This window comes from Lactuca serriola, chromosome 2, assembly GCF_051521515.1.
Source record: "Lactuca serriola cultivar US96UC23 chromosome 2, Lser_US96UC23_V15, whole genome shotgun sequence".
Taxonomy (NCBI): Eukaryota; Viridiplantae; Streptophyta; class Magnoliopsida; order Asterales; family Asteraceae; genus Lactuca; species Lactuca serriola.
In genome coordinates, this window is record NC_136409.1 from 217,113,073 (window position 1) to 217,132,392 (window position 19,320).

Here is a 19,320-nt window from a genome sequence, read left to right on the forward strand (position 1 = left end):
TGTAGACGTGGAGACATCGGTGATTTCACATAAGCCGAGCTAGTGTCGAGCAATGGTGTAGGTCATTGTCGACTTGTGGTGACTACGTTTGATGGTGTAAGTGAAATTCATATGATGGTGGTAAATAAAGGTAGATGGTTGCGTTTTGGGTTTTTATTAGAGGAAGCAGCGAGATTGAGGAAGGCAAAGAGAGAGAGAGAGAGAGAGAGAGAGAGAGAATGATTCGATATAAGGGAAGTAGCCATAATCCGTAGATATTTTCCGAAATCTCAGTATTCAACCTAGACTCAATCAAAACGTAGACGCGAGAGCTTAATGGCGCAGATCAATTCTTTTATGCATCAAATATATGTACATTTAGTTATAAAAATTGGACTATTTCAAATATAATATTATTTTATTGGTAGTTATTTGTACCTTTAGCTTAATGTTTTGAACGTCTTAAAAATAATATTATGTTATTCAATCTATTTATAGATAAAGTAAGATTTCTTTTATAAGATAGTAAATATATATATATATATATATATATATATATATATATATATATATATATATATATATATGTGTGTGTGTGTGTGTGTATGTGTGTGTGTTTGTAGGTAGTAATCAAGAATACGTGTGTGCTTTAGATATTTGGGGACAAAATGGAAGAAATGGCCAAATAGAGAAAATATGAGATAACATGTAAATGTTCCTATAAATTATATGATTAAGACATGTCGAGTATGGATCATTTTCAATAGAAGATTTGGTTATAATGGTACTAAAAAATCAGGAAGAATTAGTGAAAAACCTAAGGTACATGCCTTGTATGTCACAAAGTGGAATAAAATGGGATTCAAAGATTTGATAATGTAAATGCATTGATTTGTGTCTTATATGTCAAATTATTGTTGGAAGCATGTTTATACATGTATAATAGCTTAGAATGGAAATGGTAGGAATAAGTATTTGTTTTATGTTGAAAATGGACAAAACAACAAAGTATGTTGCATAATTGAACAAAGAAGCAAAGTGGGTTGCTATAATTGAACAAAGAAGCGAAGTAGATTGGTATATTGTAAAACTATAGTACAAACATGAAATAGAATGAAAGACACTCTAGGGATGGGATTTAACACTTGGAAACTATAATGAAATATTTCCTAAGTGTGATGTAAAAAGTGGATTCTCGTGGTTGTCTTTAGTTTTCAAAAGTGTAGTACTTGAGTTTTATTGTAAAGGTAGACCCTATTTGTTATGGTGCATCTTTTTTCTAATAATATTGTTGTGAAAATTTTGACTTCCTACCCTATTTGTTCTATTTATTATGGTGCATCTTTTTTCTTACACATTTTCATATTAGAATTTTATCGATGATGCATGGATTTAGAGAGTTACAAAATAGTATTGTAAAACTTACAAGTGTATTACTTTCTTATTTAAACAATTGTAAGGATATCTTGTGTCATACTCATGCTTTAGGTCAGAATTTTGTGTTGATATAGGTACCAAGTAGAATGAATACAACATCTCGTATTAACTGGCAATACACTTGATTAATGCCCTACGGCCGATTTAAATGAGGGTGAAGACCAAGTCTTTTTTTTCCTTAAATTCCAATACAAATACGGGTTTAAAAATGTTCAAATCAATATCCAATACCTACTAAAGTCTCAAAGAAAATCAACGCCCATAAACATAAGCCATTGAAGAAAGCCCCAAGGTGACACTCAAAAGCCCAAAAGAAGCAACAGCTTTAAAGAAGCAAGCAAGCAATGCTAAATTGTTTAAGCATCCAAAACAAACCCGAGGAAAAACAACCCACATTACCTAATGAATAAAATCCAAGGAGACCACTCAACATTCAACAACACCACAAACAAAGTGTCCTTCCAAAGGGACAACCTTGAAACAGCCAGAAACCCACGTGATCTGTCTTTCACAACCCTGAAAACAAGTCGGAAAATAAAACAAATAACCGACAAAAGCCCTCAAAAAGGTCATACATCAACTAGCCTATATATACCTACTAAAAAAAGAAGGGTATATAGTCTCTTTCCTTTTACTGAGATAAAAAAAAACAAAAAAAAAAATTGTCCTTCACACATCATAAAATGGTAAAATAAGTATTATAAAGCTTGTTTAGTTTTCATATAACTATGAACCACAATACGAAATCTTACCTTCTTTAGACGTAGAAGAAACAAATCCAATATATAAGTAATAAAAATCCGTACACATCTTAAAGTTACAATCGATATAAAATCAATACAAGCTCTACTGACATACATGACTATCCACCACAACAACAACAAACAACAATATAATTGCATTTAAATATCTTGGTGCTACATAGAAATACCTCATTTTGAATGTTTTTTCTTCGATGGAATCTACTACTTTATGCAGACATCATGAAGGGACATTGAAATGAAATAGCCACGAGATGACAAAGGCGAAAACCATACAAGCAAGCAAGAAGTTGAGGAACCGATGGCCTTGCCAGAAGGTTCGACTCTCTGATGAGGTGGCGGTGGTCCCACCAGGCGCAGTAGCTGCTGACGTGGCATCGTTAGCTTCGTTCCATTGTTCCATTAATTCAGCCTCGTTCGCACCAGCAACATTATGAGCAATTGATCCACAAATCTCACATGTTCTAGGGTTTAGATTGTACCAAATCAAGTTAGCATACCATAAAAGACATGACGTAACATAACAGGTTATAGTGTGTTTGGGACAGATGTCAGAAGGGACAAAAATTACAATTTTTTATCCCACCAAATTACTTGTATTTAACTTGATATGCACTTCGAGCTAATTTACTTCCATTCAATAAGACGAGAACATAAAGCAAGAAAAGGAATAAGAATAAGAAGGAAAGAACGCCCCTAAAAGCATCAAAGCTTGAAGCACTTACGTATTAAGAAACTAAGAAATAGTGTAATTGATATTATTGTTATTATTAAGTGTTGTATAGCACCTGATGCGATGAAAACTTCCAAAATTGCCAAACAAATTGAACCAACTACTGAAAAGATCGTCGAAGGTGACTTTGTCCATGAAACCGGGATTCCAACATTAGGAAAGATGCCATTTTTAAGGATAAATACAAGAATCATATGTCATATCATATGAGCAAGTGTAATACGAAAGAGTCTTTACGCTTTTAAAAGCGATTATGTTGATTTGAGTCAAAAGCCCACTTGCAGATAACAAAAGAGAAAGCTAAAAAGAAAAGAAAGAAAGCAAATTCCAACACGATTAAAGCCGAACAAACCAATTCAAAGTTTTTTTCATGCATAAAACACACACAGGAACACAGGGTGTCGACTCCTTTTTTAGCTATTAGATTCGGTTCATTTCATAATAACCTGCTTTTTTTACACTTCATTTTCTGAATTATTCTATTTTTAAAGTGTTGACTCCTCGTTCTTCACCATTTAAACGTTTTTTTTCACCAAAATCTGTAGTTGTTGCTTCTTATTACATTGCATCTGGACTTCTCTTAATTACCTCAATAATTGAAAAGAGAAACAGAGTAGTTCAAGGGTCAACCAAATCCAACTATCAAGAACCTTAGAATGACAAAAACGCGTAAAAAACACATAGACAACGTTATTTCTAATACAGAAGAAAGACCCAGATCAATCAAAAAGGAACTTGAGCACTTGACATTATATATACAAGAAAGAAGCAAATGAATCTTGATTTTAGTCGCTAAAAATTAAATCTTGAGAGGATTTATCATGGTTTTGAGTATGAAAGATGGAAAGATCCAAATGGGTATGTGTATAAAGTTATATAAATGGAATCTTGGAAGCTGAGTTTGGTGAGTACTTACTTGTTGCCCTTGATCTTAAACCAAGCTTCAGCGCAATGTTTATGAGCAGCAGCTAAATCATCTTTACAAGAACAACCTAACTCAATGGGAATCCCATTTTCAGATTCTGGATTGGTTAAATCAAGACTCAAATGACAAATTCTACAATCCCTTTCAATTTTTGACAAATGTACCTTACTGCCCCCATCACCATGGACCCCACCACCACCACCGTTTTCCAGATCCACCACCGAGAAATCTGACACAGAGGATTGCCTCCCTTTCTCCTCCTCCTCCGAAGATGATGACGACACAACACCTACAATCTCAGTGGTGACTGTAGTACTTTCTTCACTAGCATCCGATGACCGTGAGCTACGGTCTCCGACACTGGTGGTGATTGATTGACGATGGGTATGGTTTCCGCCGCCTCCACCGGCCTCCAAATCGAGATGGGTTTCTTGCAAAGTTGCCATTTTTGGAGATCAAGAAAAGAGAAGTTGTTTTTCATGTAATGGATTCGTGAAACTGAGACCATGAATGCTTGAGGGCACCCTTGATCTCTTTCTCTCTCACTCTCGCGTTCTGTTCAAAGAGCTCTTTCCCCTTTGGTTATTAATAAATCAGGTGATAGCCATGGTTGGGAAGAGAGAAAGCTTCAAAAATACCGATGAATCTATGTAAGAATTAAATAGTAGCACACACAACAGGCAACAGCACAGTAAACAGAGAGGGGGGAAAGAAAGATTTAATTACTCGTGATTTTGCCTCCTCCAAGTTTTTTGCTTAATTTATCATCCACTAGAATAAGATTGATTCCCTCAATTTCCTATCGTTTATTACAAAAAAAAACAAAAAACTTAAAAACTCTTATATATAACCGAAACCTAAAAACCAATATAAACCGAATGATATACTATTAATTATTTGGTGTAGATTATTCGGTTAACCCGAATCAATCTTATTTGGTTTTTTTAGGTTAATTTTCAATAATTTAGTTAATCTTATATTTAAAATTTTATAACTATGGAATTTAGTTTGCATTTGTCAAAGGTTACTGATGTAACGAAATGCGCGAAGGAGTTTAGAATGATCAGGCTTCAAGTTGCTAAAGAGGGATCTTTTGGTTGATGAGCGTAGGTCAAAATGTAAGTTATAACCGTTTATCTATCAGCAATCAATTTTTTTTTTAATATTTTGTTTATATTAGAAAAACTCTTACAATTTCAGTTATCTTTCACATTAACCTAAATATCCATGTTTTTTAAAAAATTACCGATTGTTTTGTGACTATTTTGTGGCATGATATTTATCTTTTTCGTTTTTAGGTTAGCATATAACAAAAATAAATGGAGTTGCATATTGTTTAAGGTAAAACATAAGAAATATATAATTTACTCAACGACTATTTGCTTAAGCAAAAATAAGTGACATCGTTTATTTTTTTCTATGTCAATCTAAAAAACGGACAAGGTAAATGTCATGTCACAAAACAACCCGATAACTTGTTAAAAAATGAATATTTTGGTAAATTTGAAACAAAACAACCTGATAACTTGTTAAAAAATGGATATTTTGGTAAATTTGAAAAGTAATTGAAAATATAAGGGTTTTTGCTGCATATAAATAAAATATATTGGTTTTTACGAATGCTGGTAGATAAATAGTTGTGCTTTTTTGTATTTTGTCCTGTAATTTTCATGTATATTTGATCGCAACAAAAATTTAAGGAGAGTCATAAACTGGCAACCCATGATAGGCTCACGATTACGGTCATATGCCCAAGTTAGATGGTATAAACTCAAGAGTGTACAGTGGTTGTTATGACTTTACTTAACTCTCCCATAAAGGTGATATTGATAGTGTTGGTATAAGATGACAATATATGTGGTGTAAAAAACAATGACAAGATGTGTTTCTGACAAATATGTGTGTGCTCCTTGTAGGAGGTAGATGGAGCACGGTCGTATGGTGGTTGTAGAGGCTCATGTCGCTAATGGATGTCTACGGTTAATGGTTGGTATTTTAGCGAATCGCGATTAAGAGTTAGACACTTGGGTGAGAGTGTTTGTTGTCTTAACCTTCCAAGCTAGAGTGTTATTGATTAGTGTGGTCGACAACTCTCATGAGAGAACAATCACTCACATCTTAGTAAATGAAACCACACATAACCCATGACATGAATAATAAGACTTCGGAAATCACCATTATGGGCCCTAGAAGAAACTCGAGGATAGTCAGGCTTCCATATTCACTCTCAAAGTAATGCAATATCCACTTAACAGTGGAGGAACCCAAATGTCGAATCATAGCGCGATTTGCAAGCTTTCTAATGTAGATATAGATATGAAATTTACTTTGCGAATTTTCTAATGTTAACATTCAGCAAGTTGTTAAAATAGGTATTGGTTTCTTTTACAAGTTCAAATTCTTGCTTTTAATAGTAAACAAGTGTTAAAGTTGATCACACTGCATTTTATTAAACATCCCCATTATCCAATAAAAAAATTGGAAATTAATATTTATTTGGTTTGCCTAGTTAATTAAACCGAAACTAAACAACAAACCGATTCAACTAAGTCTTACTTGGTTCATTTACGATTAGTTTAATGATGTTAAAACTCGATTAAACCAAAATACAATTAAACTATGTCAAACACCCCCCCCCCCCCCCAAATACACACACATTACATGAAATACATATAAAAATATATAAACATGATAATGGTCATTTAATATAAAGTAATTACATGAATCATCCTTGTGGTATGTTCTAATATGCATGTTTTATCTCTAAGTTTTGTATTTTTCACTCAGCCCGTCCTTAATTAGTTTTAGACTTACACGTTTTATCTCTGAACATCATATAAAGATGTTTTTTAGGAGTATAAATATGTATTTTGAAATAAAAATACATATTTATATATTAATACTTCTAAAAACTTAAAAATACATATGTATATTTTTTATACTTCTTAAAGCATAAAAATGCATATTTATACTTCTAAAGAAGTATATATATATATATATATATATATATATATATATATATATATATATATATATATATATATACTTCTAAAAAACATAAAACTATGTATTTGTGTGTTTAAGTATGTATTTTCACGTATTTATGCTTCTTAGAAGTATAAATATGTATTTTTATGTTTTTAGAAATATAAATGCATACTTATATGTTTTTAGAAGTATAGATTCTTTTTTAGAAACATTCAAATGTATTTTTATGTTTTTTAGAAGTATAATTACATTTTTATGAATATAAATACATATCTATACTTATATAGAAGTATACATATGTATCATTTATATTTTTAGAAGTATAGAAGTATAAATATGTATTTTTTTTTTCGTTTTTATAAGGATAACTTTATAATGCATAAAAACATGCATATATACTTCTACAAAATATATTAATATTAAAAAAACACGCGTTTGATTGATACACTTCTAGTTACGTAAATATAGTTATGTGTGTGTGTGTGTATATATATATATATATATATATATATATATATATATATATATATATATATATACTTCTAAAAAATATATTAATATTTTGAAAAAAAAACATAAAATACGTATTTATACTCCTCATAACAAATATTTACAATGTTTATCATATATATTAATATTTTGAGAAAAAGAAAACTTAACGGTTTTTTTTCTGTAAATTTGATTTCATGGTAACTTGTAAATCTATAATTGCTATTACATGTAACAAGTGTAAAAAAAAAACTTTACGTTTTAAGGAACAAAAAATCATCATAGAAATAAAACCAGTAATATTTGACAAACTTACTTTAATGTCGAAAAGCCTAAAAAAAGATTTTTATGTGTTTTGGGTGCATTTTGGAAGAAAGAGAAGTACAATCTTGTTGATTGTTGAAGCTCGAGCTTGTGGATCCATAACCTACATTGCTTCTCTCAACTCTAGAAGGTATAAAGCTGGAACCTTGATGATTCACTTGTTAGATCTAGCTAGTTTTGTGAATTGAATAATCACCTAATTTTTAAATGAAGATTTTTGGTTGAATTTTGGGGCATTACATGTTGGTATTAGAGCCCTGGTTTGAGAGAATTGAATGAACATTCATGTGAATCCAGACTCAAACTAAGGATTTGTAAAAGTTTTCAAAATTGATTTCAAAATTATTTTTAAAAGTAACCAAGGAAACATGAGATGTGTACGATCAGCCGGAGTAGGAAAGTATACCTCAAATTACCCATGTTGTTGATGATTATGATATAACATCATGCTAGTAGTAGGTTATGGATCTTCAGGAGTTGCATGATAGAATGGTCTGATGTATGATGCTTGATAGCCTTGGAGAACTTCGTGTATGTTAGATGGAATTGACACAATTATTGTAGTTGCTTAGTGTGTACATCATAGTTGTACATAACTAAGATTTTATAGCCTGAGAATGTTTGATTTAGCTTTATTTCATGTTTCTTGTTTAGTTGAGGGCTTAGGGTACACTCAAGTATTCGACCGTCTATGGAATCCAATGTTATGTATGATTAGCATGCTCGAGTGGTTGCAGGGTTGGTGGAAGTTCTATGAGTGTGTGATGGTAGCAAGCCAACTTGAGGGATGATTATACACTCTCGAGAAGGTGAGTATAGGATGTATGTGTATCCTATTCGTGTGTTTTTGTATTCGGGTGGTCTGTGACAAACCATTGAGAAAAATACAGGTAGGTGTGGAAAGTAGTGTGTGTCCGTACTACTGGAATCATAAGACCCATACGCGTAACAAGGAAGTTACAAACCCAGAGGGTTTAGTTTTCTATAATGGTTGTAATATCATGAATTGTGGCATTTCTGATATATTTTGGTTCATTTTCAGTATGGTGTTCACGAGAGGATCTTGTTCAGGAGTTGGCGGCCCGGAGAGGCCAGATTTGACAGTTGATGACATCCGCAAGTTGATACCAACTAAGGCAGCTGTTGTTGCTGCTACATATGTTGTTGTTGTGGGGGTTCAAGGGAGAGGATCATTCCAGTATCAGGACTTCAGCAACACGAAACCTTTGGAGTTTGACAGGGTCAAGGACCCGATTGTGGCTATGAGGTGGTTGTTCGATGTGGAGGGTTGTTTCTTTACTTGTTCCTGTCTGGAGGACTGGAAGGTCAGGTGCACCCCGAACCTTCTTCGTCTGGGTGCGAAGGACTGGTGGAACCTGGTGAGTGGTTCTTATACTCCAGAGCAGAGGGTTGATGTTACTTGGGGGCAGTTTTGGGAGATGTTTTGCACGAAGTATGTTCCTTTGGTAGAGAGAGAGAGAGAGAGAGAGAGAGAGAGAGAGAGAGAGATGTTTGCCCAAGAGTATCTGGCGTTAAGGAAGACGTCAAAGTCGGTGACTGAGATTACCAAGATGTTTATTGAGAGAGCCCTTTTCTGTCCTGAGTATTCTGCATCGGAGCAGGCCCAGAGGGCGCGGTACTTGAGCATGTCCAAGATGGAGATTCGATAGTTTGTGTTTACCCTAAATAACATGGCATATTACGTTTCTCTTAATGACATATCCGTGTCGGGAGCCCAAAGCGGACACAATATTGTGATACGTGCCAAATGGAGATGTTACCACTTACACTCAGGAAAATACTAAATGAAACCTCCAATAGTTAAATAAACACATATCATTATTGCATAATACCAAAATTAGATAATTGTGTATAATTTTTATCGAACATTCTAAAAATAATAAGTTAGACTAATCAATCATAAGGTTTTCCTAAAATTTAGGGGAAATATAAGGTTTTTTAGAAATAACCATGAATTTCACATATAATGAGTGAAAAAACGCTAAATGGGTTGAAAAATTGCTATGTGGGTTACAAAATCAGGTAAATTAGTTTCAAAATGTTCGAGTGACCCCTTGGCAAGATTTTGTTGTTATTTTTTTACAAAATTTTTGGGTGAAAACCCTTGCAAAGATTGTACTTTTACACCATTTAAAAAAATTGTACTACGAAAAATGGTTTTTAAAGTTTTCTACACAAAAATACATAATAAAATAAAAAGTACAACCTATCATTTTCGTATTTTGCATAAAATTTTGCAAGTGAGATCTACCAAAACTTTCTAAGTATTTTTTTCACATGTCAAACTTTTGAGATCAAGAATTTTGCAAGTTGTAAAATTCTTCGAATTGTTAATATTGTCAAATCTCAAAACTATAATATGAAGTTCTTTTTGCTGTAAAAACAGTTTTGAAGTGTAAAAAAAATCTATTTTTTTTTTTCTTTTTTTGCATATAGAGAAATTTATAATTTCACATGTTAGAATTCTCTGATTATTTATGAATGTCAAGATTACAATATAGAACTCTTTTTGCTATGAGAATCTGAGAATGGTCTTTGAAAAAATTACCACAAAAAGCTTTTAAATTTTTTCCTTTTTCGCAAGTAAACCTTACGGAAAAAATTTATTGATTTTTTTTCCAGTAGTGATTTGGTGATTTCACACGTGAAACGTGCCGAATCCATGATTATTTTAGAAAACTCTAATTTTTTGTCTAAATTTTTGGAAAAGATTAGTCTAATTTATGACCTTTTTATAAAAAAAAACATTGCCATAAAACAATTGTATATTAAAAAAATTTGATGTATTTCTAATATACATTTAATGAGATAGTTTCAAAAATGTAAAATAATGATACTTGTTAGGTAAGAATATCTATACGTATAAAATGTATAGAACAACATAACAACCCATCGAAGTCTACTAAACTTGACGTATTCTTGGAAAGGGGATTTTCATTAAAGGATTAAGGATTAAGGATGTGGCATTGATTTTGGCCGCTAATTCTTGTCACGATCTCAACAATAACGTGGACTGTTGAACAGATAGGACGCATAGGAGGCTTTGTGTTTTTTAATACTCCTATTTCGTTTACATTAGACTATATGGAAAACAATTTATTTTATTGTACTTTATTTTTAATAATTATTAAAGAAAAACAATACAAAAATCTCTTCATGCGGTTTTTAAGCGAAATTTTAAAAATATAAATTACTTGCAAAACTAATCTTTTTGGTGTTGTTTGGTCGTGAAGTTGATCACTAGGTTCGACGGCCATTGAACGTTGTCAATCAGAGAGTTTGTCAGAATAGAAGAAAAAAATAAGGTTTTCCAAGGCTTTGGTCCATAGTGACAGAGTTTGAAGATGTGGATCGGCCTTAAAACGCCATAAAATCGTTAGTGTTCTAAGATCCGGTGTAATTTACAAAACTTGTTATCACCTCAAGAAAGATCATGTGACCTTCTTAAGCACAAGATTCATTCTCCCATACATGCCCTAAAACACGAGAAGATTTGCTTATAGATTTCTCCTTCCTCAGTGAAAAAAAACTCCTTGCTTGTTTTTTTATATGCCTTTTGTATTCTTTTGTAAAAAATTCATAGGAAAATTACGATTTTAACTCGATGAACTGTGTTCTCATTTGTTGGATGTAATTTTAAAATGATTATGTTCTCCTTATCTTAGTTACATGTTATCCATCAATTTCGTTTTGTGATTTTGGTTTAATTTTTTGTTTGATTAACATCATTGATGTTGTTTGTTTTGTGATTTCAATTTAGTTTGTACCGTGATTTTGGTTTGATGGGGTGTTCACTGTAGAGTGTGGTGCATTTGATTATATGCATATTAGGCGAATACCCGCGCGTTGCGCAGAAACACCTATATAGTTGAAGTCTTTACAAATATATGATTTTTTAAATATAACAATAACGTGTTGTTAAATTTGATATAATAATTTGTATATACTAAATTGATATAATATATTGATTATTTTGAATTATATGATAATATATACATTTATTATAACTTCATAATCTCAATCGTTTGAATGACTTCTACCCGCGAGTTACACATGAATAAAATTAAATATAATATATGATTTGATGTTATTTATAGTTGTTTTTATTGTTAATTAATTTTTTAAAATTTATTTGCTTAATGTTTTAATTTCTATCATTATAATTATTTAAAATATCAAACATTGTTTTTTATTTTAAAGCTAACAATATAATCATTTATATAGAGTTGTTTTTAATATTGTTATTGTAAGTTATTTTAAGCTATTTACTTGTAAACTTTTAACGATTATAAAAATATATTTAAGAAATATTTTATTTAAATTGAAATTACAATTTAGTTTTTGCTTTTACCACTACAATTTATCACTTTTAATTATTTACAAAATATTCTTTAGTTTTTTTAAATGTAACTGAAATTTATATTTGAGTTGACATTGTAATGCGCAGAAACACCTATATAGTTGAAGTCTTTACGAATATATATTTTTTAAAATATAACACTAACGTTGTTGTTAAATTTGATATAATAATTCGTATATTAATTGATATAATATATTGATTATTTTGAATTATATGATAATATATAAATCTATTATAACGTCGTGATCTCAATCGTTTGAATGATTTCTACTCGCGAGTTACACATCAATAAAATTAAATATTATATATGGTTTAATATTATTTATAGTTGTTATTTTTAACTAATTTTATAAAATTTATTTGCTTAATGTTTTAATTTCTATCATTATAATTATTTAAAACATCAAACATTATTTTTTGATTTTAAAGGTAACAATATAATCATTTATATAGAGTTATTTTTAACTATTTTTATTATAAGTTATTTTAAGCTACTTATTTGAAAATTTTTAACGATTATATAAATATATTTAGGAAATATTTTAGTTAAACTGATATTACAATTTAGTTTTTGCATTTATCACTATAATTTATCACTTTTAACTATTTACAAAATATTATTTGGTTTTTTTAGTGGAACTGAAATTCATATTTAAGTTGACATTATAATGTTATATTTAAATTAACAATTTAAGTATTTTTTCTAAACTGTTAAAAAATTGTAGCTTTAAACTGATAATGGTTTACATGCAACAACATTTTAAATCTAATAAATTATTATAATATGTTAAAATTTAAAAACATAACTTTATTAATAGAAGTAAATATATTATTTTAAAATTGAAATTTAGTCTATTTATGATTACACTTTAGGTTTGATATTTATTTAACCTTATTAACCAACTTAAAATCATTATTAGAAAGACACTACAATTTATCATTTTTAACTATTTGTAAAATAATTTTTGGGTTGTTTAAGTTAAATAAAATTTATATTTAAGTTGAGCCTATAATGTTATATCTTAATTAATAATTTAAGTATTTTATACAAATTGTTCAAAAATTATACCTTTAAAATGATAATGGTTTACATACAACAATATATTAAAACTAATAAATTAAGTATATTATGTTAAGAATTAATAAACATAATTTTATAAGTAGAATTAAAGATATAATTTTAATATTGAAATTTAGTTTATATATGAATACACTTTAGATTTGATATTTATTTAACCTAATTACCAAATTATAATTATTATTATAAAGAAATTGAAAAGTCATGGGAGTTTCAAATGAATGTGGTGAAAGGAAAAAAGAATGGGGGTTTCAAATGCATGAGATTCAAGAAAAAATGCTAGCTTTATAAGTATGTATGATTGTTGATGTAAGAAATTTTGTTCATTATCATTTAAATATTTTCAAAAAAATGAATTTTTATTGTTTTATAAAACTAGATTATGACTCGCGTTAAACGTGGGGAATATAAATTAAAATATCACATTAGATTCAGTTTTAAAATTTTAAACCAAACTTATTAAATAAAAATATTTAATATATATATATATATATATATATATATATATATATATATATATATATATATATATATATATATATATATATTAGAGCAATTTGGTTTTTTAATACAATAATTTTTAACATAAATAATCAACATGATCTTTGTTTTATTACAACATGATGTGACTCATTGACTAAAATATGTTGTGTAGTAACTTTATTCGATCTACCAACACAATGGATACTCATATGGTTCTTTTCATATTTGTCATGTAAAACCAAAAGCAACAATAAGTTGTTATATGTATCAGCAACGTTAAATTCTGCAAACAAATTCGATAAACATTACAATTAAAACATCAAATTCAGACGTTGCAATTTGGTCAATTTCTAAAGTATTTTTCCTTATAAGAATTAAAATATGATTTTTCAAGCTACACCTAATCACATATACATATCTTCCGATCAAAAAAATTATTACAAAAAAAACATGTTATGAACAAAAATATAATATTAGTTTCATAATTTTCCAAATGTTAACACTAATAAATAATAATGAACTTTCACAAATCTTGCATTTTGGTCACTACATAATGAAATTCAGTTTGGAGGATTGATTCAAGAAGTGCATCCATGACTTCTTGTAGCTAAATTTTGGGAAATGTTAAGACCTATTGAGATATGAGGTTACGATTGGTTTCTGGAGAACAATACAAATTCAAAATCATTAACACATCTTTTCTACCTGCTTAAATTATAAATTTAGATCAAACTTGTCATAATCAAATTTAAAAAAAAAAATAGATACGTAACCTAGCAATCAAAAAACATATTTTTCATAGAAATAAATATCACAAATCTACAATTTACACTTTATATAGTATTCTTAAATTATATCTTACCTTTTCATCTTTTATGGTCACCAACACATCTTTCTGCCTTATTGTTGTGACACGCATCTATATCAAAAATAAGAGAAAAAACCATAGAGAACGAATGTTGACAGAGTGATCCTTCATTGAAAACGCAACAAAATTATTTATAGAGCCGCTAGGATTCTTCTATAGACCGCTAGAAGGTCTCTATAGTGACAATCGTTGTGGCATTTATGAGAACGCACCATTTAAAGTAACAATTTTGATTAATGTAAGTGAAAAATCATTTAGAATGTTTACCAGTTGTGATTGTTTCCACTTGGATGTGAACATTAACATTCTTGTAGAGAAATGGAACTTCACATGAACCCTACATAGCCAACTCAACAAACATGATAACACAAAAAGAAGACTAAATTGACATATAACCAAATTTACAACAAATTTTAAAATTTTAAGGTTTCACTGAACAATTTTTTCAATTTATCAAAATTTTATTTTATTACAACCCTATATGAGTAATCAAGAACCTAAAGCAACCTGTAGGTGTTCTGAACGATGTGTTGACCAGATGTACTTTAAAAACCCTGGCAGCTATGGACTTAGTGCCTCATACACGAACATTGGCAGCTATGTACTTAGTGCCTTACAAATAAACATTGGTATCTATGGATTTAGTACCCTATAGATGAACATTGGCAACTATTGAATTAGTGCCTAACAGATAACATCAACAACTATGGACTTAGTGTATGTTATATAAACCTTATCAGCGATGGACTTCGTGCCTATTCCTTAGGACAATCCTTAGGAATAAAGGTTGAGGAATAGATGATTCTTAGGGAAGATACTTAAGAATAAAGAAGATAATGGGGATGAGTAATTATGTTAATTGTTTGATGATAAAACATAATAACTTTATTATTGTGGGTTGAAAACCCTATGTACTCACCAGGTTTTCCAACCTGGCCCACTCAGTTTATTTGTATCACAGGTATCGATACGAAGACACATTACACTGAGAGATTAAAGGAGATGTAAATCATTAGTGTAAATGAATGTAAGGTTTTTTATGCTTATGTTTCTGTATTGAGAATGACATCCTAAAGTTTTAATATAAACAAAATACATTTCTTCGGAAATGCTTTGATAATATATTTATCATGTTTTCTAAGAACAAATTTCGCACTACAACTTTTCAAAAAGGGTACTCTGATTTTTAAATAAGCATAAATAAAAATTTTAAAATGACCGTGAATTTAGGGATGTCACACAGATTCCCTTAATAGCTAACTCACAACACTTAATAGTTCCACAAAGCACAAAGCAAGTAGCATTCGAGCAACAACATTCCAATCCATAGAATCACCAAAGAACATTCAAACTCAAATACTACAACTCATGCTAGGAACTTCCACTCTCGCTGTCGGTTGCCTTATACATGCAAATTATACATAATACATGATTAAATAGACTGTCGAATAAAAGACTCTACCCTATGACCACAACCAAACAAGGAACATGAAATAAGGACAAATCAATCATTTTAGGGCTATATGATCCTGACAGTATATAATTTTTAAAGCATACACTTAGAAAATATTGATACCAATACATATTCCCAATTTAGCATAGCATCCAATGCTTCCTAGGCTACAAGGCATCACATACCAGGCTAATCTGTCATGCAATTCTTGAAAGTATCCCTAGCCTTATCCTAGCATGCAATTATCATAACATATAATCATAACAAATATGTATGGGTATTTTGGGAATCACTTACTTGAGCTCGGCCGATTTCACGCATCATACCCCCTTTGTCTTTACAAAAACCTTTTTGAAATTTCTTCCCTTTTACAAAAATCTTTTAAGAAACTTGTTTTCTTTTTAAGAAAAAAATTACCAATTCCTCAGTTTGAGTTCAGTCACACCCAAGAGTATGCTCGAATCTCTCAAACAAAGGCTCTGATACCAACTTGTAACATCCCCAAAATTATGAAGTAAAATTTTCATTTTTAATTCAACCAAAACATTAATTTTCTTAAGTCAACATTCAATATTCTTTTTCTAAATATTCAAAAGTACTTTATAAGAAAAAAGTTATCAGAGTACAATCCCAAAATCATCATAATGCAGAAACATGGGTGGATGTGCTACGATCAAGTCGGACCCTTCACTTTCGAACCGGAAGTACCTGAAACCATAACAAAAAAAACCATAAGCATAAAGCATAGTAAATTCCCCAAAATACCACATACCAAACATACATTTGCCATGGCTACCCCCGTTGTCTTATCCCTACAATGTCATGGGCTACCCCTTGGTCTAACATCTAAGTACCATGGGCTACCCTCATGATGTCTCCTTAAAATGTCATGGGATTCCCCCATGGTCTAAAATCCTAGTGCCATGGACTACTCTCATGGTCTTTCATACAAATGCCACGGGCTACCCCCGGGGTCTTCCAGGCAAGTATCACAATGACAACTAGCATTCCACAAAACAAGTAATTGGCCGACATTAGTGCCTTGGACCCATGGATATAGTGAGAAAACTCACCTCAATCCGCTGATAATCAAATAACTGCTCAGACCGTTGAACTAGATAACCTCGTGCCAGCTAACAAGAAATACAATCTTAATCAATAATTAATCTAATAACCTAAAATTTGAGTCCCACCCCATAAACCAACTTCCTAAAGGGTAAAAGACCATTTTACCATTTTCTTACTTGTTCCATAACCAAGCCCCAGCCCAAAATACACAAAAAGCCTAAACCCAAAATGGCAATCTAAGGCCCAATATGGCCCAACTTCCTAATTGGGCCCAAAAACTATCACGAAACCAATACCAAGAAAGCCCACAATTTAAACATGGCCCAAATCCAGAAGCCCAATGGCCCAACAAGGCACAAACCTCAAAAATCATAAAATGAAAAGTTGGGGAGTACGCTCCGCATACCAGAATGGTACACCAACTGATTCATGAAACCTTCATTACGCTGAGCGTACTTCCTATGTACGCCCAATGTATTCATCAGGGACCAAAAATCCATATTAAGCTCTTAATGGTTAAAACAATGACTTCCAAACTCAGATATGACCCTAATGAGATGTCTTAACACATAAAGTTGACAACCTTACTCCTTTGCATGGCTTAATGTGACTAAATCTTTAATAACATCCATAATAAACATCCAAACTCATGCATGGTCCAAAATAACTCATCAAGATGACATTTTTATGAACAAGGGACCTCCCAAACGCCAAGAACCAACATTCTAAGCTCTTAGAGTAGCTCATACTCACAAAGTTGACTCTAAGGACCAAAATGAACCCAAAATACTCTTTAAACTAGATCTAACACCTAGAATCATCAAGATATAAACTTTATACCTCAAAAAGGTAGATCAAGATGCAACAAGATTGGATCCAAAAGCTTCAAGCAATCCTACACTTCTCCAAGAAGTTCCTTCTTCTTCTATGAACACCAAAAAGCATGAAATACCACTAAAAGCTCAAAAACCACTCAAATGGGGGCTAAGGTTTTGTTTCTAGGGTTTAGAGAGATGGAGGTTGAAGATAATAAGGTTTGGTGGTGATTTAAGGAGCTTACATAGGTCCAAGACCCTAAATTAAGGTTTGGATTTGACTGGAGTACACCCCACATACTTCTAGTACGCCTATTGTACTCCTTAAGCACTCGTGATCATTTTGCTTAGTACGCCCAACGTACACCAATGTACACCCCGCGTACTGGCCTTAACACTAGTACGCCATGTGTACACTTGTGTACGTCCCACATACTCGGTTAAACCCTAAACCCACCAAACTTCTGAAGGCCATAACTTCTTCGTTATAAGTCCGTTTCCGACGATCCTTATATTGAAGAAAAAGGCAACAAGAATTTGTACGCTTCTATCAAATCATAATTGCCTTAAAACTCCCGCACTAAAATCCAATTTCCATAAAAGACCGAGCTGACACTTTACTGATATACGCCTTCGCTCCAAAACACAAATCGAACTCCCGGATCTTGTAAATTACATTAACCACACCCAAATAGGTCTAAATCTCTTTTCCTCAAAGGCCCTAAGCTTGATGATACCCGATCTTCGGTCACCATCTCACATTAGGAAACAATTCGGAACAGGGCGTTACACAGCCAGATCGTACTGCGTCCACCTATGATTTTCCGCATCATGTGATTTTGGGATTTTGTACTCTGATAACATGTTATTATGATATACTCTCGACTATTTTTATATGATTACCATATGATTGAAATGAATTTAGAAGTGAAAATTTTATTTGAATTTTTGGGATGTTAAATTCATAAAACTCCTTGGTAACCTATTTTCTCATATATATATATATAGAATATTAGTGAGCTTTGGATTCCATGCATGGGATTTGATCTCATTATCCCTTCATTTTGACCTATTTTGTCTTTAAGACATGCATATCTAAAAAGCAATGATTTTTACGGTATTTTGAGATGGAGAAGGCTTTCTGGAAGTTTGGTTACTTGGATGGAAGGATTAAGAGCTTTAAACATTAAGTTGTGCAGAGCGAACCTCACGACATGAAAAGTTGGATGCCACGTCGTGATGATGGTCTGATTCATGATTATTTTGGCCTCACACTGCCACGACGTGACCAAAGGTTGGTCACGACATGGCGATCGGTTGAGTGACCTTTGGCCATTAACTTGTTGACCAAGTTTGACTTTAGGTCAAAATGAGGGTTGTGGGTTGTAGTTGAATTTTGGTCCCTGTCTGTTGTATAGGTGACCTATAGGACCGATTATTGGATATGTGATCAGTGTTGTTATCTTCTAGGTTACGAGGTGAGTTTTCTCACTATACTTTGTATTGCAGTATGTGTCCTTATATGTAGGATGTTGTTA

General features: G+C 31.4%; 1 protein-coding gene across 1 annotated transcript; it reads right to left on the reverse strand.

The window, feature by feature from the left end:
- Positions 1-2,180: 2,180 nt before the first annotated feature.
- Positions 2,181-4,527, reverse strand: LOC145088529 (uncharacterized). Its single transcript, XM_079026899.1, has 2 exons — positions 3,827-4,527; positions 2,181-2,641 (listed from the first exon to the last, which is right to left on the reverse strand). Exons 1-2 carry the CDS (start codon positions 4,279-4,281, stop codon positions 2,398-2,400), a joined length of 699 nt encoding a protein of 232 aa, XP_078883025.1. The 5' UTR covers positions 4,282-4,527; the 3' UTR covers positions 2,181-2,397.
- Positions 4,528-19,320: the final 14,793 nt, after the last annotated feature.

What these genes read in the sequence shown, in the direction of transcription:
- LOC145088529 (XM_079026899.1), bottom strand. Translation starts at nt 4,281, where the DNA reads ATGGCAACTTTGCAAGAAACCCATCTCGATTTGGAGGCCGGTGGAGGC. An exon ending in TTTAAGATCAAGGGCAACAA is followed by an intron (nt 2,642 to 3,826) that starts GTAAGTACTCAC and finishes TCTAAACCCTAG; the next exon opens with AACATGTGAGATTTGTGGAT.